Raw genomic sequence first — 12,224 nt, forward strand, 5'->3', positions numbered from 1 at the left:
CATCCAGAGGAAAACCCAGGAAACCACTTCAGGCAGTGGGAGGCAGAAAGGGGGACAAGGATCTGCTCTCTCCTTGGGCCAGGTGAAGACAGAGGCCCAGGGCCCCTAGGAAAGCAGACCCTCGCTGTCCCAGGGAGCCGAAACACACCCACAAGCCGCGATTCCCGGCTAGAGGCACCCACAAATGCAGACACACGAGCCCTGGAAGCCACAGTCACGCCACGCTCCGAGGTGAGGGCGCCCTCCGCCACACACCCCTGCCCTGCAGCTGCTGCAGCCCCACTGGTGGCTCCGTGGCCCGGCCGGGGCCTCCTCCAGGTGTGCAGGGGCTCCCAGGCAACTTTGCCACCTGCTTCCTTCCCGGGCCTGGAAGGACTCACGTGCCCCCCTCACTGCTCCCACAAGACCCCAGAAGAGCAGGCCCAGACACCTCAAGCCCAACACGCGGGCCTCAGGGAAGGACTGTGGTGCCCTTCCAGATGAGAGTCCTGGGGCTCAGCAGGGAGAAAGACATGGCTCCTAGACTCACATGGATGCTCAGACTCCGCAGACCTAAAGCAGAGGGCTGGTGGGTCAGCGTGGTGGCCGCGAGGTGGGCCCGGCGGGGTCTTTAAGTCACAGGGTGGGGGGGGGGGTGCCCTGAGAAGGTGGCTCTCACAAGAGGGGCGGTTACTGAAGCCGAGTCAGCATAGCTTCTGTCTCTGCTTCCTGGCTCATCGTGGGATCCTTCCTCCTCATCTGCCCCGCCACTGCCAGCCCCCCGCGGCCGCCAAGCCAGTGGGGCTGCTGAACCTCCAAACCAAGCGCAGCCATGGACCTGCGCCATCCCAAGAAGCTTGCTCGTCGGTGTTTTGGTTGAAGGAACCAAGCAGCTGACTCATTCGCAGCTCTCCTGTGACTTCTCCAGGCTGATCCAGGAATCCGATTCCTGCTGCCCAGACTCTCAGCTCACAGCACAACCCACAGGGCTCTGCTCTCACCTCTGGGCCAGCAAACTCCAAGAGTTCGCCGTGCAGGGAGGCTGCCCGGTACGGCCACTTCCCGGGGAGGGGCAGGCAGCAGAGAGAGCAGGGGCCGCCTGGGAATCCCTCCGCACTCCTCCAGGCCCACACAGGCTAGGAGGGCTCAGAGCTGACCCCTGAAGGGAGAGGGCAGTACTGGCTGACACGAGGCCTCCACCCTCCTGTCTCCCACCATCAAGAGGAACCTCCTTGCTTGACCTGAAATAAAACCTTCCCTCCAAAGGAGAAGACAGGAGACGAAAGCCCTTGACTGAGAAGCCAAAGCCTGGCCCCACTCCGCCTCTGCCTCCTGTGTGGCTCAGGGGTTCACTCTCCATCTCTGGGTCAGGCGTCCCATTCATTGGCAAATACGGAGCCGGAACAACATTCCGGGCATTGTTCCTGGGTTGGGGAATATCACGGTGCACAAGGAGGCCAAGCCCCCATCCCTTCTGAAGCCACTTTCCCCGGGGATTTGGAGGGGGAAGATGCCCCTTCTGGGGACCCCACTCCAGACATCTCAGCCAGAGCTAAGACATTGTCCCGACTTCCAGGGTAACCTCTTTAGAGAGGACAGAGCCCGGGGAAGGCTCTGAGCTGCAGCGGGGGCTGTGTGCTCTGGGACTTGGAGCAGTCTGGAGGTCTGCTGCTGAGGCTCAGAGAGAAGCATAAGAAACGCCCCCGGGGGAAGGCAGGTGAGGGCAGAGCCTGAAGAAGCAAGCCCCGGAGCACGGGATGCGAGGAGGAGGGTGACAGAAGCCGGGCTGCACGCGGAGAGGCCAGTGGCTGGGCCTGGGTGGCCGCTGGACCGTGAGGCCCCGTCCCACGCCTGCCCCACGCTCCCCTGGCATCCTGCCTACCATGATAAGCACTCAACGAGGCCTTGGCCTCCGGACACCTGAGCACCTGTCCTCGGCAGGTGCTGAATGTTCAGTCCTACCTTTGGCCCAGACCAAAGGGCCCCATCTGGGTGTTATTAACTCAGGTGCGCGGGCAGCGCTACACCATTTCTCCTGGATTTTCTGTCCCCTCTGAAGTCAAAGAACGCTCCTGGAGCAGCCCCAAGACTGGGACAGGGCCTGTATACTGCCTGCTCTGTTCCAGGAAATGTTCGGTGTCCTCCGAACTCACCAGGCCAGCTCCTCCCCAGCCCCACCGCCCTCTGGCCCGGACACTGGGCCCCGCCTCGCCCAGGGCCCTGTAAGGAGGCCATGGTGGCTGCCATGCGCGGGGCAGGGCATGGTGGCTCAGGTCCCCAGGTCTGTCCCCACTCCAGACCCCCTGGTGTCTTCAAACCCACCCTGAGGCCATGTCTCCTGGGGGCGGGGGGGGGGGTGGCACCTGGCCCTCTTTCTTTACATGTAACCTTTTCCTTTCTTTTCCTCTCTACACACAGTGCCCCACTCAGTTCTGGGGACGGCGTCCCGACTCCAGGATCCAGGGAGACGCAGGCACGTGCGGGCCCTCAGAGAGACTCTGGGGAGGAGGAGCAGCCACCACTTCCGGAGACAAAAGGCTGGGCCCAGGCTTTGGCAGCGCTGAGCCAGGAGGTGAGTTCACGCACAGGGACGTGCTCGGCACAGGCAGCTCGACCGGTCGGGCTGTCCTGAAACCTGTCCTCCGTCCTCCCCCAGGTCCAGACGCCCCGGGGAGAGTGAGACGAGTGCGGGAGGGTGGCCCTGGCTGGCTGTGCTCAGAGATGTCTCTGCTTCCACCCAATGTCCACCCACAGCCCGGCCACCCCACAGGCCCTGTCTCCTCTGTACCTCCCCCCAGTCTGGTCCCTCACAGTCCAGGCTGGAGCATCCACTGGCTCCTCCTGCCCACATTTCCCACCCGAGCGTGGCTCGTTTCTCCTGACCTTGCCCCTTCTCTGATGGGCCCAGGGCAGAGGGGCTCCCCACCAGAAGAAAGGGCTGTCTTTTGGCTCTTATTCCTCCTCCCTCCCCTCCCCATGGTGCAAAAACCTCTCTGCTCTGTCCCTTCCTCTCCATCACTGACTCCCCAGGCTCACCTGTCACCTGGCCGCCCCAACAGCCCTCCAGGGAGTGGTATTTAAGCCCAATCTCTGGATCCTGGGCCCAGCCCCGGGCCTGGTACATGGTTCGCCTCTGTGAGGATGACTCAAAATAACAGACAGAAGAACAGCACCAAGCTTACATCTGACAAACCAGCCAGCCTATCCCTGGGGGCTCATCCTTTGCCTCCTTGCCCCAGCCTTCCCTCCACAGCTTTCATGCAAACCTCACAAAGCCCCTCCCTGCAAACACCTGTCTGTGGCTGCCCACCGCCCTGGAGACTGTGCAGGTTCTATGCCTGACCCCTGAGGCCCACCCAGCAGCACTGACCGCCCCCAAGCCTCTTCTCACCCCTCAGTGCCTCGGTCCCGGCCCCGAGCCTCTGTCTCCATGTCCTGCTGCCTGGCGTGCCCTTTCCCTTCCTTGCCACCTACCAACATCCGCTTTAGTAACACCTCCTCCACGAAGCGCCCAAGACTGCCCACAGGATCAGAATGACCGGCCTGACCCTTCAGCCCCTCTCCAGGCCTTCCCACATTCCTCTGGTGCCCCTCCCACTTGCCTGTGAGTGGGGTGGGCACTCTTCCTCCCTGAATCCCAGTCTCTCTCCCAGTCCAGCCCCGGGCCTGGTCCACAGGACTCCTTGGTGATGATGGCTCAAAACCAACAGACCAAAGGACAGAACCAAACCCACCTCTGGCCGCAGAGGAGGCCTGGGAGGGGGCAGAGGCAGCAGGGCAAATGGGCGGACCTACCCCAAGGGAAGCATAGCTGTGGGGTGGGCAGCTCAGGGGCAGCGAGATGCAACCCTGGAGAAGTCCTTTCTGAGCTCCCAGCCTCTTCCACGGCCCCAGTGGGAAGAAGAGCAGACCAGCCCAGCCCTGTCCAACCCCCATGGCGCAGTGGAGTAATGTTGACAACGAAGATGGTAAACATAAGGAAAATGCCATCAATACCACCATGTGCCAGGCACTGTGTTGGGCACCTCGTCAAAATGATCCCAGTGAACCATCACCCTGTTAGCTGGCGTCGTTGATGGCAACCCCTTTGCACACAGGTGGGGTCAGAGAGCTTGAGCAACCTGGCCAGGTGCACCGTGGGTGGAAGCCATCAGGGTGTGCAGAGAGCATACCCCGCTGCTGGAATGTCCACTCACTTTTCGGCCTTGGTCTCAAGAGTGGCTCTGGCCATTCGCCACCTCCTGCAGGAGCCTTCTTGGATATTCCTGCATCAGGGCCCCAACCCCTCCAAGGAGAACTCTCCAATTGTGCCCATCATATGATCTCCCCAGCTCGGCCCCCACCATGGCCCAGTTCTACCTGACTGGCGCCACCTGAGATGAGACAGAGTCTAGGGTCCACCAGCAGCTGGGGCTGTCTGGGGTGGGCACTTGGCCCCTCCCGTGCCTCTCACTGTGCAGAGCCCAGGTCTCAGCCCGCCAGGCCTACCTCTTCTTGGTGGGGGTGACCTCGGCTGGCCTCTTCTCCAACAGGACGGCAGGGTTCCCGCCGGCAATGGTGGCTCTCCTGCCCATGAGTGGCACCATATCCTTCGGGAGGACGTTCATGGCTGGAACACAGTCACAAGGCAGAAGTTCAGGTGCAGGGCATGGAGGAGCTTCAGGGACCATCAGAGGTCTGTGTGGCACTCTTCAGCCTCTGTTCACAACCACTTTAGATGGGGAGCCCGCTCCCCACCTTCCCAGGTCACCAACCCTTCTCAAGAGCAGGGAGACTGTCCCTGCAGCTTCCCTTGCTCCTGTGTTCCCAGGTGAGCCCAGCAGAGACCACCGTGCCCCTAGGACACTGTCTCCAGCCCCACCAGTATGCAAGCAGACCCTGAGAACCAGCCCTGCTTTCTCAGCACACTTCATAGATTTTGTGTTCAGAGCGATTCTCAAAGGTGGTAGACCTTGACCGAGCAGGACTGTCGCCTTCCTCCCTCTGGATGCTCCTTGTGACACAGCCCCGGGCTGCTCTGAGGTTTGGGAGTTCTCGGCACCCAGGCGGTCTCTGTGGCTGACCCTAGAGGCCGCGTGGAGAGAAGGTGATCTGGGCAGAGGGGACAGCCCAGGCAGAGACCAGGGGCCATGCAAGTTCAGCAGGAGCTGGTGTGGCTGAGAGCCTGGGGGCTCACGCACAGCCCTGGAAGCACTGGTTCGGCTTCAGACATCACTTAGGGGCTGTGGCTGATCCCGGGCAGCTCGGAGTGGGGATGAGGGAGGGGCTACCTAAGGATCAGCCGATTGTGTGGAGTCCAGGAGGTGACCAGCAGCCAGGGGCCATTGGGATGGGGAAGGGGACAGGCTGGCCATAGAGGATGAGATGGACAGCGAAAGCGTTGTGTGGACAGGAGGTGACTCCGCGGTTAACGAAGGGCCAATCTCAGTTTGAGTCATCCTCAGGGACTCAGAGACATTGGGGAAGGGAGAGGGGATTTCTCTAGGAAGGTGGGGGATGCCCCACATAGGAAGACTTCCTGCAGGAAGTGTCATCAGGCTGGAGTGGAGTTTGGAAGTTGGAGCCTCCCCCACAGAAGTGAGCAGGCTTGAGAGAGAGGAAGTTACCCCTAGGACAGAGAGGTCTGGCTCTGGATGTGAGCACCTTCTAGCAGGGAGCTTTGCATAGGGGCCTCTGGGGACCTGTCACAGCCTGATGAGGACAGGGTGACCTTGGCTGCCTTCCCCAGCCCAAGGGGACCTGTAGACAGATGGGCTGGAAGGCTGGGCTGGGCCAATGGGGAAGCAGAGAGATGGAGGCTCGCCCCGTCCCTGCCCAGGCCTCTGGTCATAATGCAGCAGCCCCGGGGCCCTAACCCTTGGCAGCTGGGGGCTGCATCCTCCCGCCTGGGGCTTATGAGGGTAGGCAGCTAGGGCAGCAGAGGCCCAGAGCAGCCTGGGACTGGGGCTACAGCAGCTGCAAGTAGCTCCCTGAGTCACTCCACAAACTGCGTGCTCACCTGCTGGGCTCTCGCTGCCCTGCCCTCCCTCTCTCTGGGATCGAGCCGCCTCTCTGGGGAAGTCAGATGCTGCACCTCCCCAGCCCCAAGACTTATTGCAGTGGCCTTTGTGGGAGACAGGCCAGGCCCTCGGGCCACTGGGCTACACTATGGCTTCTGGCTCGGCACCTGTGAGATGCCTGGGGCTCATCCCGCTCCAGCTCCGGAGCCACTCTGTCCCGTCCTGAACTCCCACCAATCACATTCTTGCCCGTGAGCATCCCTGGACCTGCTGAGAGAGACAGGAGCCTCACCTGTGCGGCACAGCGGCTTCAAAACCTTCTCTCTCTCCTGGGTCCCCAAACCTCAGGAGAGGGTTGCTGGACCCACCAGAACTTGGATCCCCACACAGTCCCTACAGCCAAGAGTTCATGGCTTTGCTTCCCCTGCTGGAGGCCCAAGCTGCTTCCCAAGGCTCCCCCCGAGGGAAGGCCACAGGGCAGATGCTGCTGCCCACGCTCTGGGCTCCCTGGGGAGATCCCCGGCTGCCGTGAGCAGTGAGGACTCACCTGGAGGGGTCTGGGTGTCTGTGCGAGCCCTCACTCAGATCATCTCATGTCTGGGGCCCAAAGACCCCCAGCAGGACGGTGGCAGAGATGCCAGGAGGCTCTCATCGCAGGCAGAGGGATGGCTGGAATGAGGCGTCAGGCAGAACTGGCTGAGCCACCTGCCCTTGGCGCCAGGCGGGCCACGCCCACAGCCTCAGCTGCGGCACCTCCCACCGGTGTCCTGTGTGACTCACCTCCCTCCCACAGCACAGCCTCACCCCAGCCAGAGAAGAGACAGGACAGGCAACAAGTGCCATGGTCCAGGTCCCTCACCTTCTGTCTTGTAGCTGATGCTCAGGCCTCAGTTTCCCCAGCTGGGAAATGGGCACTATAAGACCTACTCCTCAAAGAGGTCAGAGAGGACGGAGGGCTTACTGAGCCGCCTGGTGCTCTGCTCTGAACCCTGGTGAGGGAAGACCCCCTCGGCATCCACTCTGAGGTTTGGCACTTGTCCCTCACAGCCAGTCCCTGGAATCAGGTCCTGCAGAGACAGAGGAAGTCCCCCAGGGAGCACTGTGCCTCATGGGCCTTAGTGTCCAACAGCCTTGTACCTTCCTGTCTAGCTATACCCCTGGGCAAGTCATTTCCCGAAGTTTAGTGTCCTCAACCGTGAAATACGCTTAATAACCCCACCTCGCAAGGTTACTATGGGGCTGAAATAGGACAGCAAACAGAAGGGGCTAGAACGAGGCCCGGGGCACAGAACAAACTCAGACAGTAACAGATGTTCACGCTTATTGGTTGTGTCAGATCAATTTATTCTCCTAGCAACCGCCCTGGACACCTTTTCCCAAGACAGAGCTTTGTAGAAAGCCTCTGTGCCCTCCCTCCTGGCCCAGGCTGCTGCTACGAAGAGGGTGGCACGAAACTGGGGCTGCCCTCCCTGCTTTGGCTTCGCTCGGGAGCCACACCACTGCTCCTTCCGGCAAGATGCGGGCGAGACGGGACACGGCTGGAGCAGGAAGTCTGTGATGATGGGACGGTGCTGGTGGCGGATGCAGCAGGGACTTCCCCCAGGAAGCCAGCCCCTCCATCCCTTGTCCCTGCACTCTGCCAGGGGAGCTGGCCCAGGCTTCCAGGCCAGGGGAGAGTAGGACCTATGGCCAGTCAGGGACAGAACACGCTTTCCAGCGTAGGTAAATTAGGAGGCCGCTTTGCCGTCTAAATCAGGGGTCCCGAAGCTCCTCCTCACAATCCGAGGTTTCAGGGCAGGCGTGCACGCAGCCCTTGGGTCACTGCCTACGATGGCTGCATCCCAGGTCAGAGTGCCTGCTAGGGTCCCAGCTCCTCTGCTTCTGCACCAGCTTTCTGCGAGGAGGCAGGTGAAGGCTCACGGACTCGGGTCCCTGCCGCCCACATGGGAGACCCAGATGGAGTTCCAGGTTGGTGGCTTTGGCCCGGCACAGCCCCAGGCTGGTGTGTGTTGTGGGCATTTGGAGAGTTAACCAACAGATAGAAGATCTCTCCTCTTTCTCAAATAAAATAAAATTTTGAAATCTTATCACTGTGGCTGAAACTCCACCCTTAAAGAGCACCCCTGGGTCAATTGCCCACTCCAGACTCTACCTCTCACCCCTTCTAGCTTCTGGCAGCCTCGGAACCCCCGGGAGGAGCCTGGACCCCGATGCTGTGTTTTCCCCTTTTCTCAAAGGCCCCTTGTCTGCCCCACAGATGCATGCCATGCCCAGCAAGGGAGGAAGCCCCAGCTACTGCAAGGGGCAACCCAGCAGAGTGAGATCCACCGTGCACCAGCTCCCACCCCAATACATGGGAACTGCAGCTGCAGCCCCCTGGAGCCCAGCACCACCTGAGGGCCCTTGTGGGAGACTTCCCACCCTGGGGGTCGGGGGCAGCACGGGGTTCAGTACCAAGAGTGCCATCGGCCAGCGCCACAGCTCAACAGGCTAATCCTCCGCCTGCAGCACCGGCACACCGGGTTCTAGTCCCGGTCGGGGTGCCGGATTCTGTCCTAGTTGCTCCTCTTCCAGTCCAGCTCTCTGCTGTGGCCCGGGAGGGCAGTGGAGGATGGCCCAAGTCCTTGGGCCCTGCACCCGCATGGGAGACCAGGAGAAGCACCTGGCTCCTGGCTTCGGATCAGCGCGGTGCACCAGCCACAGCGCACCAGCCACAGCGGCCACTGGGAGGTGAACCAACGGAAAAGGAAGACCTTTCTGTCTCTCTCTCTCACTGCCCACTCTTCCTGTCCAAAAAAAAAAAAAAAAAAAAAGAATGCCGTCGCCACCCTACAGGAACTTGTGTGTGGGAGGCGGGCTCAGCAGGGGCCACAGCCCCCCCAGGCAACTGTTAAGGGCAGAAAGGGCTCAGCCGCTGCAGGAGGGAAGCTCTCTAGTGGGAGGTGGAGGACCGGCTCAAGAAGATGGAGCACTTGCGCTGGCCGGGGGCAGGGGTGGGAGGTGGGGGGTCTACAAGAACAAAGCCACCTGGGCAGAGACTCAAAGGCAAGAGGCTCTGGCACAGTCCAGGAGCAGTGACAAGACTGGGGCCACACACGAGCTCACTGGGGTGGTCAGAGATGCCGAGTCAGCCTCTGAGTGCCCCGGGCCACACTGACTCAGTCCCAACTCCATCGTCACTCCAAGCTGGGCTGGCCCAGCCTCCCGGGACACACTGGCCAAAGCCCGGTGGGGATGCTGTCACTGCTGACCAGGCAGGGGACTGACTGCTGTGCTGAGCCAGCACCCAAAACCAGAGGCAGCGCCTCTGCCTGCCCATGCCCCCGCGGATGCTCACCCTGGGGCCGTCCCATCCGGTGTTTGAGTGTGGAGCCAGGGTTCTCTCCTCCTTCTGCCAAGCCTGGAGCTGAGAACTGGAGGCTTAACCCACCATTTAATCCTACCGTGCGATCTAGCAACCATGCTCTATGTCCACACAAAAAGCCACACACAGATATTTCCTGCAATTTACTCACAAATGTTAAAACTCAGAAGTAGTAGCCAAAATTACCATAAGAAGATGATTGGATCAATGAACTGCAATTCACCCAGACAATGGAATATTATTCAGTGCTAAAAAGAAGTGAATTATTGGGGTCAGTGTTGTGGCACAGTGGGTTAAGCCACCACTTAGGATGCTGGTATCCCATATCGGAGCCCTAGTTCAAGTCCCAGCTGCTCCACTTCTGATCTTGCTCCCTGCTAATGTGCCTGAGAAAGCAGCAGCAAGTGGCCAAGTGTTCGGGCCCCTGTCACCCCCGTGGGAGACCTGGATGTAGTTTCAGGCTCTTGGCTTCAGCTTGGCCCAGTCCTGGCTGTTTCAGCCATTTGGAAAGTGAGCCAGCAGGTGGAAGTTTTCTTTCCCTCTTTCTGTGTCACTCAGCCTTTCAACTAACATTTAAAAAAATAATAATAATAATACAATAAAATAAAGGAAATTAGCTGTAGAGCCCAAGCCATGAACATCCCAGGAAGGAAAGTGGAGTGCCTGTTACTAAGTGGAAGAAGCCCATCCCAAGAGGCTGTGTTCTGTATGATTCCACTGCGTAATCTTCTGGAACAGGCAAAACCGTGGAGACAGTAAGATCAGTGGTGACGGAGGTTTAGGGAAAGGAGGGGTGGGTTGGTGGGACACAGAGCAGGCAGTGCTATAAGGGATCTATGTTGCCACACATGTGTCAACCGCCCAACTCCACGAGTGACCCCCAATGTCAACTGCCGCTGGAGGTCGCCAGCTGTTAGTAATCTTGCCACTTGGACACCGGCCACCCGTGGGGGGCAGGGCAGAGCCTTGTGTCTGTGTGGGAACACTATGCCATGCTGACTCGATTTGCTGCAAACCTAAACTGCTCTAGAAATAAAGTTTATTGATTTAAAATGGCAAAGGTAGCAGATATGTCCTCCTTTAAACATCCTTAGGCTTACACCAAAGGGTCTGCCCCTTCGTTTTGCAAAGTAGCACCCATGGGTTCTGGGATCCGGCCCAGCCCTACAAAGTTCAAAAGCAGAGATCTGCCGGCGCCTCGGCTCACTAGGCTAATCCTCCGCCTTGCGGCGCTGGCACACCGGGTTCTAGTCCCGGTCGAGGCGCCGGATTCTGTCCCTGTTGCCCCTCTTCCAGGCCAGCTCTCTGCTGTGGCCAGGGAGTGCAGTGGAGGATGGCCCAGGTGCTTGGGCCCTACACCCCATGGGAGACCAGGAGAAGCACCTGGCTCCTGCCATCGGATCAGCGCGGTGCGCCGGCCACAGTGCGCCAGCCGTGGCAGCCATTGGAGGGTGAACCAACGGCAAAGAAAGACCTTTCTCTCTGTCTCTCTCTCTCACTGTCCACTCTGCCTGTCAAAAAAAAAAAAAAAAAAAAAAAAAAAAAAGCAGAGATCTACACACAGCTGACACCCACACAACTTTTTTGAGGGAGGCCTACGGGTAGAGCAAGGAGTCCCAGGCCCACAGCAGGAGCGAGAAGCTCTCGCATCTCCCTCCTGACCCGGGCCAGGCAGGCACGCCCCAGGCAGCCTGACACAGCAGTTGAGAGCAGCACCAGGAGTCACACTGCCTGGGGTCAGAGCCAGGCCGTGCATTTTATGGGCTGTGTCACCTTCTCGGACTGCAGGAGCTTTGATTCTCTCACCTACAAATGGGCTCTAATAACAGCTTCCTGGGCAGCCGTGGGGAGCTTCAAGAACAATGCACATGCGGCACCTTCATAAACACTGCCGCGGTGTGCGCCTCCTCAGCTCACTGCACACACCGGCGTGGGGACGTGATGCTGGTGAGCACACACACTCTCAGGGCTGGGGAGCCCCCACCTCAGCTCCAAGCCGCCCATCCTGCCCTGAGGCAGAGGCAGCACCCAGCAGGTCCACGGCAAGGCAGCCCAGCCCGCTCCACATTCCACAGGCATGAACGCGTCGTTTCAGTTCGGGTCCGCAAGGGAAGGGTTTCTTCGGTCAAGGGCCGGGTGGCAAATACTTGTGAGCCCTTCAGTGTCTGTTGCAAATATCCGAGTGTGCATTAAAGCTAGAAAGCAGCCAGAGACAGGCTGGGGATGAGTGGGTGTGGCTGTGCTCCCCCTCCAAGTTCATCGAGGAAAGCAGGCGGCAGGCTGGACCCAGCCCACGGCCAAGAGTCTGCTGACTGTGCTAAGTGTCCTCACCCCTGGTGAATGAGGACAAGTGACAGTAGCCGGCGTTTGACCCACTGGGGAAGATGCCGGTTGGGATGCCAGCATCCTGCATCAGTGCCTCTGCTCCCAATCCCAGCTGCCTGCTAATGCAGACTCTGTGAGGCAGCAGGCAATAACTCGAGTAGTGGGTCCCTGCTGCACCCATGGGAGACCTGGATTGAGCTCCCAGAGCCTTGCTGCAGCCTTGGCCCAGCCCTGGCCAATTGCTGGTATTTAGGGAGTGAACCAGGGGATGGCAGCACTCTCTCCCCGCCCCCCTTTCTAATACATAAATATTAAAAAAAAAAAAAAGGAGAAAGAAAGAAAGAGAAAAAAAGAAAAAGAAAGAAAGAGAGAAAAAAAGAAAAAAAGAGAGAAGAAAGAAAAAAGAAAGAAAGAGAGAAAGAAAGAAAAGAAAGAACGGGTGACCAGAGGTTCCTAGGCATATGGAGTACACACATACACACACACACACACTGTGCAGAGCCAGTTATCTATGCCAGCCCAATGCCTGGCACAAAGTTCACACCTGACCTGGCATA

The 12,224-nt window shown here is 59.4% G+C and overlaps 1 protein-coding gene across 9 annotated transcripts in view; it reads right to left on the reverse strand.

Moving 5' to 3' along the window:
* The window catches only part of TRPV3 (transient receptor potential cation channel subfamily V member 3), a 31,028-nt gene extending 24,358 nt beyond the window's left edge, over window positions 1-6,670 (reverse strand). For 8 of the 9 annotated variants that reach the window (XR_011383287.1, XR_011383286.1, XM_051824511.2 and 5 more), the window contains exons 1-2: window positions 6,526-6,670; window positions 4,468-4,588 (exon numbers count right to left, since the gene is read on the reverse strand). Coding sequence is in view for 6 of the 9 variants with exons in the window: in XM_051824511.2 (XP_051680471.1) it covers window positions 4,468-4,586 (119 nt within the window). In the remaining 3 variants the exon portion in view is untranslated. Of the gene's footprint in view, window positions 1-3,015; window positions 3,614-4,467; window positions 4,589-6,525 lie in introns of those variants that run through there. The other variant, XM_051824509.2, reaches the window with a different exon arrangement.
* Window positions 6,671-12,224: the final 5,554 nt, after the last annotated feature.

This window comes from Oryctolagus cuniculus, chromosome 17, assembly GCF_964237555.1.
Source record: "Oryctolagus cuniculus chromosome 17, mOryCun1.1, whole genome shotgun sequence".
In the NCBI taxonomy this organism is placed as follows: domain Eukaryota; kingdom Metazoa; phylum Chordata; class Mammalia; order Lagomorpha; family Leporidae; genus Oryctolagus; species Oryctolagus cuniculus.